Consider the following 17,989-nt stretch of genomic DNA (forward strand, 5'->3'; position numbering starts at 1 on the left):
GAGAGACAAGAAAAGTAATGTCTGCAAAGTATTTCAGGTATTTAAGTGCATAAGGATCTCTCAACACTATCTGAAAAAGATTCAGAGAATAAATGCACAGTAAAGTATTTTAAATTTATACAAAGAAGAAAGAGTTGGACAACAAAATAAGAAATTCACAAAATAAAAAAGGAAACCAGAGAAGTGAAGCATTATGCAAAATAAGAAGGCAGAAAAGCTGCATAAATGTGGATTTTGGAACCCTACAGCTAGAGGCGGCCTCAAGAAGTCCAAGAACACGAAATCCAAATCCTTAAATTGAAGTAAACAGAAGCGAATAGTGCATGAAGAAATGTAATGCAATTATTCATACACTACACATCAGACAGTGGGCAGCTGCTGGAGACACAGAAGAAATACCTGGAAAAACAGCTAAATCTATCCAATTATAAACATGCTATATAAACAAATCACTCTTGAAAGCGAACTACACTCACAAGTGAACCTTGGTAACATGAGAAAATTCAAAGCTAAGTGAAACAGTTAAAAATGGGAAAGCTTCCAGAGTAGATGAGAGAACATCTGAGCAGGATGCCATCAGAGCTTGCGGATGGGACAACAAAACAAACAAGAGATACTGGCTAAATGCCAGTTGTTCTAATCCTTAAGTAAGGACATGCAGTCATTCCAAGTAACTAGAGATTTAAACTTATTGACAGCACCAGGAAGAACGGGAAGAGGGAAGAACACCACAAATTACCGTAGCTATAAGAGGTAATAGCAGGTTCAACTTCAACGATACTCAAATTCAGACACTTAATGGAACAAGTTCACTGACTAGTAAAAACATCTGATTCAGTTTAAAGGGAAGCTCTGTAGAAAGTGAGAAAATATGTAATGCTGCAGATAAGATTATTACAGAAAATATGTAATGCTGCAGGTAAGAATATTACAAATTTTTCTACCAGTTTTTTATAATGAAATAAGAATTGGGGGGGAGAAGAAAGAAAGGTAACTGAAGTTTAGTATCAAGAAACACATTTTTCATCTTCACCTTCAGTGAAGCAGTAGTGATACTGGAGGACACAACTAAATAGGCAAGGTCCTTTGCTCATGAATATGACACTACCAAATGAAAAGTTGAAAGACTCTAAGTCAAAATTAGAGAACAGCAGAATATAACATCAAAGAACTGGTGGTGAAACAATTTACAAATTCTTTACAGTAAAACTCAAGACTTGACTGAATATCAAACAACAAACAGTATCGTGTAGATATCTAAGGGTGGGAGAAATACAAACAGTGATGCTGTACCACTCCATGTGCAAAGATACAGAATGAAGAGAAAAACAGTGAAGAAAAACACGTATCCATTTTTCCTTACTGAAAACTAATTTTAAAATTATAATATTATTAAGAGACTAAAAATAAAATCAAGCTTGTTTCAAGCAAACATTAAAAACCTCCACAAAACATTTTGGTATAAGTACATAATTCTAAAATTACCCCCAGTATCAATTCAATTCCTATTAGTTTACAATTCATGTGTTTAAGGAATTGTTTCTTCACCCTCCTTTCTGTGTATCTCTAACATTTGTGTGTTCATGCCATTGCTATACTTCAATTCGTAATTCTGCATTTTTTCCTCTCCCACTTACAAATTCGTTTCCATTTTCCTATTTGCACAAATTTCTAATCTGCTGCCATTATAGAAGAGAAATGAACTGGAATTATAACCTTACAAAATCAAGAAACAAATAACTGGCAGTAAAATGAAAAAAAAAATTTAAAATGATAACGTGAACAGTGAAAGGAGGGACACTTAGTCAACAGCCATTCTATTATCTTAAAGCTGTAAAAGCATAATAGAAAAAAAAATAAACAAAACTAGATACATAATCTCTATGCTGACAACCAAATATCTCTCTCTTACGTCACAAAGTTCCCATAATGCTTCCCCTGATTCCCACTTTGACACAGTCACAGCTGCAATACAAAATAAATTACTCCTAGTGGTAGAGTCAAACAAACGCTTTCAGTGAGATGCTCTGAAAAATCTTCATTCTTGGCATCTAAACACTTTTAGATCTGGTCTTAGTTTCCAACATGCTTTCAGAGTATTTCTGACATGCTTTCAGCAGTATTTCACTACATGTGGTACAATACACGTTGTAATGTCCAAAAAATAGATCTTGGAGAGCATCCAAGTTTCTTATTAGTAAACCTTACTGCAGTTACAGTGATTCTACTTAACACTTGGTTAAAAACATTTATAAGAATCACCTACCCTTATCACAATTATTTAAGTTTTATAATTAATTAACATATAATAAATTAGAATTCTGTGTAATTTTAAATGTTTACAGATCTAAACATGGCGCTTGTTGCTGCTCTAGATCAGCAACAGTCTGTGACAGCTTAGGGTGAAGTCAACACAGAAGTGCTAAGTGCTTTAAAAAAAACCCCAAACAAACAAACCAGAACACAGCCTACAGTACTTTTGGATACATTTTTTCAATGGAAAAAGGAAATGAAGATTATGAAGCATCAATTTTTACACTTAGATTCAGCACATTTGGATCACATTTTCAAGTCCATATACCAAAAATATGAGAGTTTAGCTTTTTTGTTCTTAAGTTCACTTAAGAAATTTTGATTAGGGAATCTATTCACAAGTATTTCAGCAACACTACTATGGTCCAGCTTGTTCCCAAACTGAGTTACATAAAAATAGAACAAAGCACACATGGAAAAAGCTCCTAACAAATATTGCTCTGTAATACTGCTCAGATATTTCAGTATATGAAACAACTATGGAATTGAGCAGAAACCTAGCTTCCTAAGGCACTCAGCAGACTATCTCATTACATTTTTACTTAATAAAAAGTACAAACGATCAAAATATATTTTAATCTAGCTTTCTTCTATTTTAGCCACATAAATTATGACCTGTAATTTAATTTATGGCAATTGTGTATCATAGTAAATATGCTGAAATGTCAAATCTCTTTTAGTTATATTTCATGCTGTCATTCACCTCAAAATGTTCATCTAGAATATATAAGCATTTATACAAAGAAACGTTAGTTTTATTTTTACCTCATTTCATTACTTGTATAGTAGCTCATGCCCTCTACTGGAAAGATAAAAAAGCCTTGTGCAAAAAGTTTAACTGAAACAAACCTGCAACATGGCTAACCTATTCAAATATTTCTCCTATGCTCCTTATGCTATGGTCTTAGTTTTCATAGTCCAGAACGTTTCTTTACTGACCATGGCAGTTTAAAAAAAATAAAAAAAGGCATTGCTACCTCTTGTTAAATATGTTGCCAATTTTCTTTTCGTCACACCTATTAGCTTTCTTATAAAAAGAAACATGAAAACCCTTATTCATTTGCCTACCTCTGTTTTTTTTCTTAATACATTTCTTCCTTCTTATCCAAGCATTTTAAGACAACTGTGATTTAGTGTCCTATTATATTTAAATCGAAGGAATAAAGTTGAGAGTAATTTTACAGACATGTGTTAGTGTATCTTAGAACTTTCAATCTTTTTAAAGAATTTGATACCCACCATGTGCAGTTCAAAATTATTTTAATAATTTTTAAATTACCTTAACAAAATCTCTATCAGTTTTCTCCTTCCATTCTTCTCCAAATACAGCAGAAAATGATCCTAAAGCTTTAAGCACAAAAAGCAGAATTTAGTAAAATAAAAAATGAACAATTTTTTACTTTTTCCTAATCCATAAACTAAATAAAGATTCAACAACACTATAGACTCTTCCAGTGTTTATTTTTTATTCTAAAAAATACTGCATAAACCAACTGGAATTTCTCTTGTTACTTAATCAACAGCTACTGCAGTTTTACAGTTTAAATTGAGAGTAAGGAGTTCATAAGTAATGGCTTGTTTATGAACCCTTTTTAAAAAAAACACATGGGAACTTTTCCAGATCTTTTTTCCAGGAGTCAAGATGACTGCTCTATTTTCACACTGACATTAACAACTGCTTTCCACGTGCACTGTGTAAGCACAAACACTACTGTAGTAATTAAACAAATTCCCACTTGTTTTCTAAAAAATCTTAACAGCAGTAAGATTTTGACAGCACTCAACTGAAAGTCAATATTTAACCAGGATGAGTAATGGATGCTCATGACTGTTTGATGGAGCCACTGCCACAACTTTTCTAATCATCACTCCTTGAAAGCAGCAAAGACTCAGTCAATGTGACTCAGATGCTGAATCAATCCAAAAATAAATTCTTGTCTTGCAATAATTCTGTAATGAACTAATGACACGTTTAAGTTTCACTTTTTGAGTCATAATATTTTATTGTTTTGAAAAAAAAAAGGCTACAAATCTCAATTCCAAGACCACATCATCTTATAATTTATAGAATCCAAACCAAGGCTTATGCAGCTCTCAAACTGAACATACTATATACCCCCAAGCCCCTGGGGCTGCCCCATCACCTGCAATCCAACTGTTACGTCAAGGGGAGGAGGGGAGGAAGCTGATGAAATATTTTACCTAGAAGCACTACATTTTAAATAATAATGCTAAAACTTTAGTTCTAGACAAGAAAAATCTAAAACTTGTATTAAATTAATAAGCTATTGTTCATTGATACCTGGAATTATTGTGACAGTATTTTCAAACTACCTGAATCTACTAATTAGAGATTTCATTTAATCATCAAATCTCACATATTTACCTTCATTATTTATAATATAAAAGCACATAAGTATTTCAAATCAAAGTTTCATGCTTTCTTTCCCCCATGTGTCCCAATTAGTCCTCCTAATGCTGCTAGGACACTTCTCTGGATTTATCCAGAAGACACGTAAGGTAAAAATGAAGTTTTCCCCAGGGAATGGAAGAAGTGAACCCACTACATGGTCATCACTCCTCTCAGCTTTACCTCAAATATTTTTCAATATAAGAAACACTAATACAGACAAGCTCTAGAATAAATCTGTGCTCAAAGTTCAAGTTAAGAACTCCAGAAAACACTGTCTACCTTTGCAACATCCAAAAAAATCATTAAATAGTAACATAAAATTTGATTAAATTATTTGAAAATTCCTAAATCCACAGAACGTCTATGAAAAGAACAGGGGAGTGATGGTAAACCCAAAAATCTAGAAAGCAAGCATTCTGAAATCACTGACATGCAGGACTAAGTTTCCCTTTAACTTCCTTTCAAATGTTTTCCTTCAAAAATTCGTGTGACTGGACAAGTTGCAAACACCAAATGACCACAATCTAATGGTATCAGAAGGGCACGTGTACAAACTGGAAGAGCAGAGAGAAGCCGAAGGACACTAATGCAATACTGGGGACAACTAATGCTACAAATCATTATGTAAAAATGCTAATGATTGAAAAAACAGTACACAGTGGCTAACACTGGTTCTTCCCCAGAACTTTAAAGCAGAATCTTTGACATACCATACTATGTTTATGCTTACACATGCAAAGTAGATTGATACTCAAACAGATATGATAATCAATACTATCAGACTTAATTATGCTTAGCTGAAAAGGCTCATTTGAGCAATTTCTTATTGTGGCAATTTCTGAAATTCAATATAAAAAAAACCCCCAACCAATACAACCAACCAAACAAACAAACATATCCCCCAAAAACGCACATAAAACCTGTAAATACTTCCTCAGCACCTCAAGATGAGAGCTATGCTGTTATGATTTTACGATAGTTTAGGTTAACTTATTTTTTGTCTGCCCCCTCTCCTGACAGAAAGACAAACAATTAACAAGGAATAATTTGGCATGGCGGCCACACTGAAAAAAATGAGAAGAATTTATTTCACATACTTTAGTATTTTGATGGAATAGACTCTTATAAATTTTACGTGCTAACACATTCATTAATTCTGAAAATCAGATTATAGATTTTTATCTCATGAGTTTTATATTCTGAATTTTACTGTAGTTGAATGTGTAGTGAAGTATCAGGATAAAAATTTTAGCAAATCATTGTTTTCAGACTTTTCAATTTTAAATTTGCAGACTTTTAAATTTGCAACTGTTATTAGAAAAGAATTATGAAGCCAGCATGGTCCTACAAATTCAGAAGGAAGTAGTAATACACTACAAACAGATGGAAATCCAATGCTATTAATTCAGCATCCTGAACAGCTAAACCCTATCAATAAAAAGCTAATTCTTACATTTCACTAAACTGTTAAATAATTATTTTAAATTACCAAACTTAAAAGGTATTTGTAATGCCTGATAAAACCTGTAACTGTGAAGAAGGTAAAAAGAAAAAGTAGATGTAAGTATATTACAGTGATATAAGCTATTAACATTTTAATTATCAAGGATTGCAAAAGATCCTACAACAGCTGACTCTTTCTGTTGCAAAAATGTTGTTACATACTTACTGTCGTCAAACACCCCAGCATTTGCAAGCAGTAAAGTGATGATTTTAGGGTCCTTTTCAAGCTGCATAACATGCTTGCTTTCATTTGAAAGAAGAGTACACACATTAATTGCAAAGTCCACTTCATTTGGGAGTCCAGATAACAGTGAAAGCACCAATTTATTATAGTCATTTGGTGAGTTTAAGTCCATAGACAGCCCGTAGCTTTGACGAAGATAATCTAAATAAGAAAAAAACCCAAGCAAATAACATTTTCACAGCTAAATGAATTACATTGAGATGATACATTAAGCAATACTACTATGAATAAAACTTTTTTAGAAGTTTATAAATAAAGTATTGTGGTTTTTAACAAGTTTTTACAGTATTCAATGTACAATTTTTTCCATTAGTCTTAGGCCAAAATGCTGACACATACTCTACTTTGTTGTGTACCTTTCTAGTTATATATTAATTCCATCATCATTTCCAGAACACAATACTGCAGCACGTTCTCCCAAAGAAAAGCTTTGAAAACACAGGCTTTAATTAAAGCAGAATAAAACTGTAATACAATTTGGAGTCAATTTGTATGCAACGAATTGCACATCCATTCCACAGAGCCCACCAGCTTCTGATTTAGAGCTTAACTAACTGCTAGCTCAGTTCAAGTATTCAACTCTGTAAAGACATGACAGACTGACAGGAAAACACTGCAAATTTTCAAGGTAAATTTTTTGTAAGAGAAGTAACTATGCAGCCCTGCTAATTAAAAAGGAGAACATTTGTAAAGAATAATAGCTTATGGATTTTCATATTTATTTTGTTGTGGTTAACAGTGGAAAGGTTTTTAAGTCTATTAAATTAATCATTTGAGTGTCCTACAGATTTGACAGTTTTAATAATATTCTGAATTTATCTATACGCTACTTCTGTAGCTTGTTGAAATATATATATACACACACACATATACATATATATCTACATATGTATATATGCACACACACATTAAAGAAACAGCACTTTTACCATAAAATATTTACCTGACACACTGTGTTGCTGGTAGTTATAAGAAGTTGGAATTGCACCAATAGGAAGTTGTGGCTTTGGATTGCCTGGTTGTACCTCATCATCCTCCTCCCCAAAATGATGGACTTTTTCATACTTTTCTAGATATCTGGAATAAAATTATAAAAAAAAGTGTTTCGTATATATACAGTATGAGTAAATCCTTCACCCCAAGAGCTGAACTGCCAAAGGAAACCAACTGTAGAAACAGGGAATTTACTGGAAAAAATAGTCGAAGTGCTAAAAAACAGAATCTGAGTCAGACTGACAACATGTGACACAGAAAATGTAGATATGTGGAAATACTGATTTAGATATTAAATTTCTTCAAATTTTTCAATGGCACCTAGATAAATTGCAACCTATTGAGCCTGCTTGTGACTAAGTCCATTTTTCCCAAAATCAGCTTCTGCTTTTGCTACCCAAGATAACTCTGCAGATGAAAGAATCATAAAATCTACTCTGTATAGGTTTAGCAAAACATATACTGGGGTCAAGTCCAGAAAAATATTTATTTCTTTTTACCTTGCCTAAGGAGAAACAGTATACCAAGTTCTAACAACTACACAAGAGTAACAGAATTCAACGATACCAAGGGCAGCAATTCAAGATAGAAGCTGTGAGTCATGGCTGCAGCCAATAACTACTGGAAATCCCTCTGAATCCCTTAGGGAAAAAAATGCTGATATACTGTACAAAGAATGGACTGCAAGCACAGAAGTTATGTACAGCAAATGTAAACAGTCAACCAGCTTGGTAAATTAAATATCTCAGTGAACAGTTATTTTGGCATTAAAAACTATAACTTTCAGAACTTTGTACCATAAAGTCAATTTAAAAGGCTCACTGTAGCCTTAATTTCACACTGATTCGTAGTTGCAAAACCGTTCATGAAATTAAGTCAAGATCAGAGCTGCCTAAACTTCAAAGTTTAACTGTGCTGAAAAATGACAATACCAAGTCAATGAAATAAAAATAATGTACTACTTTAAAACATTTATCTTTCTCTTTGTATATGCTAAAAATATTTAATATATGAGGAGAAAACAAGCTTTTGGCATAATTTTTGTCTGTAGACACTGATGTCGTTAACTCATGGTGAATCAGAAAGATTTTAAGAAAACAGTATTTCCACTGACCTCTGAGGAATATTCCACATGCATTAAATCAGTAATTATTTCATGAAATGAGACATCAATGACATAACCATACCTTTAAAATGTTAGCAAATACAACTGATTCATGTCTGACTAAGGTTTAGGATATTCAAAGGACTACATATGTTATTGTTATGTGAACCACTGCCATAGTGCCCTTCTTATTACGTAAACTCTTGAGTGAGTTAAGTAGTCAGCAAAAATCTTCTCTGCATAATCATTTGCTTCTAGGGATTTTAAATATGGTTGGGTTTTACTTTTAAACTGAAAAATCTCATTTACATAAGTCAGGTTCCAATTTAAAATATGCCGAAAAAGTAAAACCCTGTAAAATTGTTTTTAATTTATTTAAAGTCAAGCCTGTCCTAAATTCTAAACCCTAATTTTGATCTTCCACTACATTTCCTTACCCTTTTAGCCTACTTCTTTCCTCTAGCTTACATCTTATATCCAAAAATTAAAAGCAAATACAATCTGTAGCTTCTATACAGCAAAAGGTGATTCTCAGCATATAATTAAAGGCACTACTCCAAAGGGGAAAATTAAAAATAAAATAGCACACCTCCCTGGTAATGAAATATTTTTTTCGTTGCATTCAAAAGGTCATTTAGAGAGTCTGACTTAAGTATTTATGTAACTGTTTTATTAATTTATTTCCTCTTCCATTTTTTTCAGAGAAGTACCACCATAGATTTATTCTACCTTATTATTTGCTTTCAGCTATTCAAGCTCTATTTAAAAGAAAAAAAATTATTTCCTTCCAATATCAATTAACTATTAAGCATTCCATAAATGAACATTACATCACTGGATATGGTAATCACATACACACACAAAAAGATTAGATGTGACGAATGCCATTTTCCATATTATCATTTATTTGAGAACTTAACATTTCAGAATAACTTACAAAAAGCCCACAACAAAATAAGTAAGGGTTTTTAATACAAATCTGTGTTACACATACACACTCTGGAGAGAATATCAGAGCTCAATTCAGAACCATGCTCAAACTCTACATGGGAGATTAATATTAAATATAGTAAGGGATTAAGCTATTTAAAAGTAGTGAAGAGAGAAATGCACACTCTGTGGAATATAACTGATAAAAATATTTTTAAAAGCATGAAACTACAGTAGCATAGCCAAACATTCAAGTCTACATTTAAAACATGAATGCCTGGTAAATAATTTACTATGCGATCTTATGTGTCCCATGACTCCATTCTAAAGTGTATCTGGACTGGTTTCTCAAAATAACCGTGCAGATACTCGAATACAGCTACACAAACAAGGTTTCCCAGATAAAACACTCATCTCTGATTGTGAAAGCTAGAAATCCGTGGTTTTAAATCACTTAGAAAATATTTTATTCTTTCACTGACAGAAGCATTTATTTAAGGCTCATTGTTCTGAACTATGTACAGCTATATGCTGGCCAGTATCTCTCCCCTTCTGATCAGTATCTGATCCTTCTGAGTGCAGAAAATACTGAAAAAATACAGTGGCTTATGTATTCTGCCAGGCTGAACTCCCACCTGTATGCATTTGTGATCAGTATTTTAAGATAAATTTAACAGCAGCCTCTAAAATCTTGAAAGAGAACACACTTGTGCAGGATCCTGAACTATATGTGTGAGTAAGTAGTATGTACAGATGTAGTATGTAGGACCACAATACTTCTGATTTACCCTGGTGCAAAATGAACTATGGGAACAACTAAAATACATTCAGTTAAACTCTGCTCACTGCAAAAGTCCTGTCTTCTCTCTGCTACCAGCATTTGTCTGTTGGCTTTCAAACAGTTCAATCAATTACTGAATCTGTCAACACAGTCATCATGGTTTATATGAGTTTGTACTAATTGAGGTGACCAATGATGAAATGATGATTTCACAAAACTAGTCAAACTTCTAATACCAAGTGAAAAAATAAGCCTAAACCCCTGAAACTATTCTTTCCTACACACGCACAAACACATTCTTCGTTTTGTACTCCCATGAGATCCCCAAAAGCTGCTGAAATTGAGGAAAAGACACGTTAAGGAAAAGATAAGCCTTCAAAGTCCTAAACCAGATTAATCAAATCTGTAATCTAATCGATTTTAACAGTTTGTGTTTTTATGGCCAAGATCTAAAGGACTACCTTAGAGGCAGCTGACCTTCCCTCCTTCTGACTGTCCAGTCACTCACTCTTCAGAAAGCTCATTTCACAAACTAAGAGGATTCTACAGCAGCTTTGCAGTGATTTTTCAAACTGAAATGGGGTCAGATGAATACTAGAGCTGATGGCAGGGGAAAAGCAGGTGTACAGCTGAGGATAGTGCATGTACCATTTCTACACTGCTGTAGCTTGTCTAATGGGACTTCAGAAGTGCCAGGGTTAGAGCTAATTTTCTCATACTGGTCTGATTCAAAGCTTAAGCAGCACAAAACACTTTCATTATTGAAAATAAGATTTCATAAAAACATTTAATAAGATGAAGTAAAAATGCCTATACAGAAACATATGATACTCGAAAACATAGGTTGCAAATCATTCTGGACTTGTCCATTCTACCAAGACTGAGCAGCTATTTAAGTATTAAAATAAAAAAATAAAAGGCAATATACACCATAAAACAATCCATGCTGTTCCGTACTTTAAAATGCAAATACTTAACCTTATGCTTTTCATTAAAGCCATGGCCCAGCAGAGCTGAATGACATGAATATCCTAGATATACTCCTCTGTTAATACCTACTTTATTAAAATGTGTTAAAACAGTTCTGCCACACACAGAAAATCCGAAAGTTCAAAAATCTGTTTTCCTTTTTCTGCTCTGAAAAACATTTGCAAACTAAAACGGTGTTGACAATTGCCACATAGTACTCACTAATTTCTTATTAAGCATTTCATAGGAAACTAGGATTCAAATTAACCTTTAGTGCTGATTTAGTTTTTCCCTATGCCCAAACTAGGACTTCCCTAAACTCTGAGCTCTTTTTGTTGCTATTCAACTTACTGAGGTTCCGCCTCTTCAAACAACAATCCTCTTTTCCTATCTCACCCCAAACTATCAAGTTTGCTAAGGAAAAAACCCACAAACAAAACAAAATAAGCCCTCAACAATCCCAAAGAATAATTTACAAATGCTAAACCCTGTCTTCTCCACCCCAAGAAAAACGCAACCCCAGAACAAAACCAAATGACAGAAATACCTTCCCCACCTCTAACACAACACTTTGTTACCTTTAAGATACTGCTACTAGAGACGGAGGACGTTTCACTATTTCTCAATCCATTGAGTTTAGCAGCACTGTAATACTGAATTTCAACCATAATACCCAGACCATAATAGACTCGTCAGTATGATTCCTTATGCTACATAAGTACCAACTGTTTACAGATAGCTCTACAGACCTCAATCCTCCAAACCCTCCTTTCGTTTCCAACAGAGAAAATGCATGACCTGGAATTTTAGCATAGAGAAGGAGCTTCACAAATTAGCTTGTACAGGAGCTTTACTAGTTTTACTAAATTCTGATCTTACCAGTCTGGCAAACAGCTACTATGCAAACAGCAGAACAGTTCAGCATAAACACAGGTCTTGCTTTAAATATACAAGAAATTTAAAAATAACAAATAGGACTTTTCTATTACTGAAAAACAGTTGTGCAAATGCTCCTACATTAAAATGAGTTACAAAAGGCTAATCTCATGTTTCAAAACAACTCAGATCTGTAGTTACAGGCTAGAAACATATACTTTGAACACAGAAAAAGGTTTTTAGGAATTAGAAATGCTTCCTTAATTTCGCAAAGTCACAGGTGGTATACATCAATGACGCAGATCTCTGTCCTCTAATCTTCTCTTTTAATTTCAGTGCCAACTGAACAACTAGGTCCCAATAGAGAAAGATACAGCTAATCTGCACAAAAAAAGAATTAAAGCAACTAACTAAATGAGGAACCAGAATGAAATTACTAATGAAGCAAGCTGTGTACATGGGATATGGAAGTTTCAAAGATGTCTTTAAAAAAAGCCCACTTAAGTACTATGCTGAAGCCTTGGTGGAAATGGAGTAATGAGGAAAACTGCCTTCTGTACACATGTAGAAAGGTGCTCCACACTGTTAGCATGTCATCCTGAACTGGTGTTATCCAGTGCACACATGATGCAAAATATTCAAGAAACTGAAATGAATGAAACTCAGTAGCAATTTACAGCCACTCCTGGCCTTTCAACCTGGATTACGCCTCTGATCCGAGAGACTTAACTTAAAATAAACAAAATAAATAAATAAATGGAACAATAAATAAATTAAAAAAACCCACACACCCCCCAAACAGAAACACCACTACCACCACTCCCCAAAACTAACGAAACTCACACAAATCTGGTTAATAGCTAGAATTAAATTATATGCAAAGTATTGAAAAATTGGAAAATATACAGGCAACCACAGACAGACATGTGCAGGCTGGCTCTTTTTCAAGGGAAAGTGATTTCAATGCTTTCTGAAAACTTGGTTACTTTAAGGATCTCTCGATTTGGAAATCAAAAGATCATATACCTTTGAAAATCAAATTAACATATTACCCATTCTGTTCCTGTGACAGAACTTCAATAAGTCACTTTGTTCCATTCGAGTCTGTGAGAAAGTTCTATGAAGATGAATAATATTTTTGCCCATGAAAAATACTTACTTAAGTAGCAAGACAGCCAAGTTATTTCCAGGCTTGTTTTCAGACATTTGGGAAAAAATGCTAGTAAAATGAAGTCTACACTAAGTACATCTAGGGGCATGTAAAATTACTATCAACAGTAGCCCTGAATGGGCTTAGAGTATACCACAAACTGTTTTATGTAACAGTATAAAACATCTGGTTCATTTGGGTATTTTGGCTCCCTATACCAGGACACCATAAACTTAACAAATATGTACTAAGCCAGTGCCTGGCAAAGCAGTGCAGACATCAACCATAACAGTCCAGCTATCGGTTCCCTCATCTTTGTATTCAGCTGAAAAACAAGCAGGTGCCATTCCTACCACAGCTCTCCACCACACCTTTCTTGAAACTGTCTTTCTGGCAGCATTACCAGTAGGGACTGACAACATGACCTTGCACCAGTTCTGTTAGCCTGAACACCTGCTACAATGCCAGATAGATAGGCTCTTCCTGCTCATTCCCTTGCATTCCCTCTCCCTCTTTGCAATCCTATTAACATTCTAGATAGTCATGAGACAAAATCCCTATTGTAATAAGGATTTCGCTCTATTGAATATTCCAGTTTGTGCCACCTTAAGTGAGAATCGTTGCATATGGCCCCCTCTTTGCCCCTAATTCAACTTCACTCTTTCCCTAATCTCAAGGACTAAGGAACTCATGACAACTCATGAACTTGTGATGCCAATCAAAAGCTGCAACCTTTTTAAAAGATAACATCTTTATCAGACAATCCATTACAATCTATGCCTGGTACAGTTACTTGAAAATCTGATCCATTTATGAAGCATAAAAGCAGGCAGTATTTTAATCCCAGAGAAGGCTGTTTCTCAGCAGGGCCAAAGCACTTATACTTGACTCTGCTGTTGCTGCTGGTGCACACAGTGGAGACTGGTGCCACACTCTGCAATGAAACTCCTGCTTAGAACTTCACGAAGCTGCACCTGCAGCTTCCCCAAGCAACGTCCAACTTCTTTACTCATCTCATAGATGTTCACTTATTAAAACCCTGTCCCAAGAGTTATCCTAAATAGTTTCTGGAAATGCCAATACAACAATCCACTCCAAGGCTCTGCTCAAACTTTTAGTGTATGCCAACAAACTGCCTCAAACTTGATTTCACGACTTGAGGGTTTTCCCAGTGTCACCGGCAATCTTTTCAGGGCTTTTTTTCCCTCTGGCCCTGAGGGCACCACAAATTCCAATACAACAGTTACATACAATTGTCAGAACTGATATTTGCAGCTGAATCCTTCAAAAACAATGTTTGTGTTTTCCATATTCACCTTGTCTAACTCAGAAACTGCCTATCTCACATAAGGCTTCCAATGAAACACTCCACATGTGACACTCAGCATTATTTGTTTGATTTCTGCTTTATTGTGACCACCTAATAGGACAGGCTGCCAAATCAAGACTCTCAATGCTGTACTTGGCCAGCGAGCCAGATCAGTACGAAACTCCCACAGTTGTGCTTTTCAAGCACAAGTGTTCCACGACGTGCACCCAGAGTACTGTCTTGCCAGCCTGAGCTGGCCTGCTTGGAATCAGCTCCCATGCAGGCCCATCAGACCATACACACCAGACCAGGGATTCCACCATCCAGCCTCCACCCTGACAACATTCTGTCACACTTTAGGAAAATTGTGAGCAAACTCAGAAGGCCCTGTGCAGAGTAAACTCAGTCCAAGCCCTTTTAACATATCCACATACAAGCTACAATTGCACTCACTGGAATTTAAACAGGTTAACATTTTGTAACACAGATTATGTGGGGCTACCTGCTAGATGGTCCAATTTGCAGTTTGCTTGAAATTCAGTAAAAAAATTCTTATCCTACCCAAAAAGCCTTTGCAAACAGGGAAAAATCAAATACATGCCTTCATTAAATTCTGAATCGTTGTTAAGGCAAGATATATTATTTATTTTCAGAAGAAGTCTAAAATTTATGAGTATCAGCAATCCTACGAGTTTCACTTTGTTAGACATTATAAGAAGAAAGAGATGCAAAATCACTCTAAGGTCACTGAGAATACTTTCTTAACATCTATAGGAACACCAAGAGGAAAGAAATGAAGATAATATTTTATGCTTTCATACTAATGATGCTCCAGCTTAGAAAGGAAATAATAAAAGACATATGCCAGCCAACTAAAGTGCTTATGCTGGAGCACAGCTTCAAAAGACTGAGGTGGCTGGGGTTGATGTTGATGACATCAGCCTCTGAAGAAACTGCACTACAAGGAACTCCAACAGGTTCAGGATAAATAAACTGCTATATAAGCTTGTATTCATTTATTTTTTAAATTTCATTTAAACTGAATCCACTTGTGATCCACAGCTGTGGAATCACAGTTATATTACAGGACTAACTCCTCTACTGCCTTCTCACTATTTGCCAAAACCAGCATCACCTCTTACTGCTTCAGTAGCTGTTTCATCAGACCAAATGGGCTTCACATCCACGAATATCTGAGCTATACCATTATTACCAGTACTAATTCTCCAGAATAAATCTGGGAATTAACTTTGCAACAAAGGCAATTCCCAGATGCATTCCTCTTACTAATACAGTCATTCTGCTGCCATTTAGGATGACACCAAGTCTGAAGTGTAACTGCAGTCTGACTTCCTCTCTTCAAGCAAAACATCAGAACACTCCATATTTGCTACTTTCTTCATAACATTCTCACAAATTCTGGAAAAAACCCAAAGTTACTCTATATTAAGAAATAATCTGAAGTACCACCTAGATTTCCCTACAATGCCTGAGCACGAGTATCTGAGTGGCAAAGAAGCACTAATACAAACAGTACCACAAGTTAGGAACCCCTGTAGGCACGTGCAGGAAATTATAACTAAGCATTGTGTGGTTTGTCTATAGCAAGTCACAACAACATACTACCACCCACACCAGACATTTTATTTCAGACCGCCACCGAAACCCCAAATACCAACACCTTATGAAAGCCTCTATAACAATTTTAAGTATTTCTGTATCCACTGCAAAGCTGGTAGCAATACAAATGAATGTCTCTGCACAGTAATACATATTGTGATACAGTAATAGTAATACTTTTAACTAAATACAGCTTCTGACATAGCATTAGTTATACACAGTCTTGTAAAACAGAGTCTGCACAGAACGCAAAAAGTTGCGTTCAGTGAACGCTATTTAGGTGACCAAGACAGGTAAATACTAAAATAAAAATCATTTGTTTATGTGCATTCTTTCACAAACATAACCTAGGACTAGGTGATGTTTTGACAGTATTTATCTAATAAGTGTATTTAACATGGAAATATTTTAAAATATGTATATATATACATAAAATACATATTTACTTCAAAAAAACCACAGAATGCAAAGATACCATTCCTACACAATGGTAATTTCAAGCACATTTTAAAGCTGGGACTTCCATTAAAAAATAGTGGCTCACCTTTTGTCAAATATCAAAGCTAAAAATCTATTAGTTACTCACAGGATTAGAAAAAAGCAAAAGCACATGAAACATATTATAGTCTTTGAACACCACAGATAAACAACCAAGTGTTCCAGAAGTATTTCCTGAGACAAGCAACTACAAATACAAAGACATTTTAACGCAAATACACAGGTACACATTCAATGTATATTGCATACAAAGTTGTGTAACTTTCAGAAAGGTAAACATGAGTAGCTGTTAAAGTGGCTGACTATATAAAGCTATGTAACCTACAAACATTTCATTAACTATATGCATTATAAACAAGTATAGCTCCTTTTGCCCATCACATCTCTTGTCTATTATTTAACTATTCTGAAATTTAAATCAGATAAAGATTTCTGCCCCCTTTTTTTTTGTGTTCAGGTAGCACAGAAGAAAGTGGAGAAAGAAACAACGCTTGTTAGAGCATCACGACATTCTATCAGAGCACAGAATGAAGAGCTGTTCTCATCGAAATTTTTTATGGCAATTCAGTCTTAGGTTTTTTCCCCAAACTCAGGATGCAAAGTGGCCTTTTAGTACATAAATTTAAGGAAGTGATTCCCTATTTTTTTTAGTTCACAGTTCCACTACCAAATGTAGATAGAGAGGGCTGATATTTTTTGCACAAGAACGGTTTTCTTTTGAACTTCCAGAGACTTCATTACAGTTTTCAGAGAAACTTGACAGGGGGGTTTTGCATGCAAGAAGCAAATTCTTTAATTTTCTGCCTGCTAACCACCACACAAAAAAAAGTTATTTACACAACAATAATGCCCTGAAAAGGATTTATCCCACCCATAACTCCCAGTTCTTTGAGTTTCTCTCAAACCATTATAAATAACACAGATCTCTACACTATCACAGATGGTAATAGTCACTTACCTTGCCTTGGCTATGTAGAATAAATTTATCCTATAAAGGCATAATCTAGCAAATAGCAGAACATGTGAATGGCTGCACATCACATAGAATTGCACACTTACTCAAAACACATTGCTAAACTGGAATCTGTTTCATCTGCAAAGACTTACGTACTTCTTTTCAACTGCAAACACTTCTTGTGTGTTTGTGAGATTTAGGAACATGACACGTTTTTTAGACTGCAGTAGTAAGACCAAAATGCTCTTGGAACTTAAAATATTAAAAATTTGTAGCACCTCATATTTGTGTATTTCATTATAACTATACCAACAGAAATGTTGCTTACGG

At 34.7% G+C, this 17,989-nt stretch overlaps 1 protein-coding gene across 1 annotated transcript in view; it reads right to left on the reverse strand.

Annotated features, from left to right (window-relative positions):
* The window catches only part of ARID2 (AT-rich interaction domain 2), a 101,061-nt gene that overhangs the window by 36,799 nt on the left and 46,273 nt on the right, over positions 1 to 17,989 (reverse strand). The window contains exons 4-6 of the mRNA XM_064655846.1: positions 7,417 to 7,550; positions 6,396 to 6,614; positions 3,593 to 3,660 (exon numbers count right to left, since the gene is read on the reverse strand). Of these exons, the coding sequence (XP_064511916.1) occupies positions 3,593 to 3,660; positions 6,396 to 6,614; positions 7,417 to 7,550 (421 nt within the window). The remainder of the gene's footprint in view (positions 1 to 3,592; positions 3,661 to 6,395; positions 6,615 to 7,416; positions 7,551 to 17,989) is intronic.

The sequence above is a fragment of the Pseudopipra pipra genome, chromosome 5 (genome assembly GCF_036250125.1).
Source record: "Pseudopipra pipra isolate bDixPip1 chromosome 5, bDixPip1.hap1, whole genome shotgun sequence".
NCBI classification, from domain to species: Eukaryota; Metazoa; Chordata; class Aves; order Passeriformes; family Pipridae; genus Pseudopipra; species Pseudopipra pipra.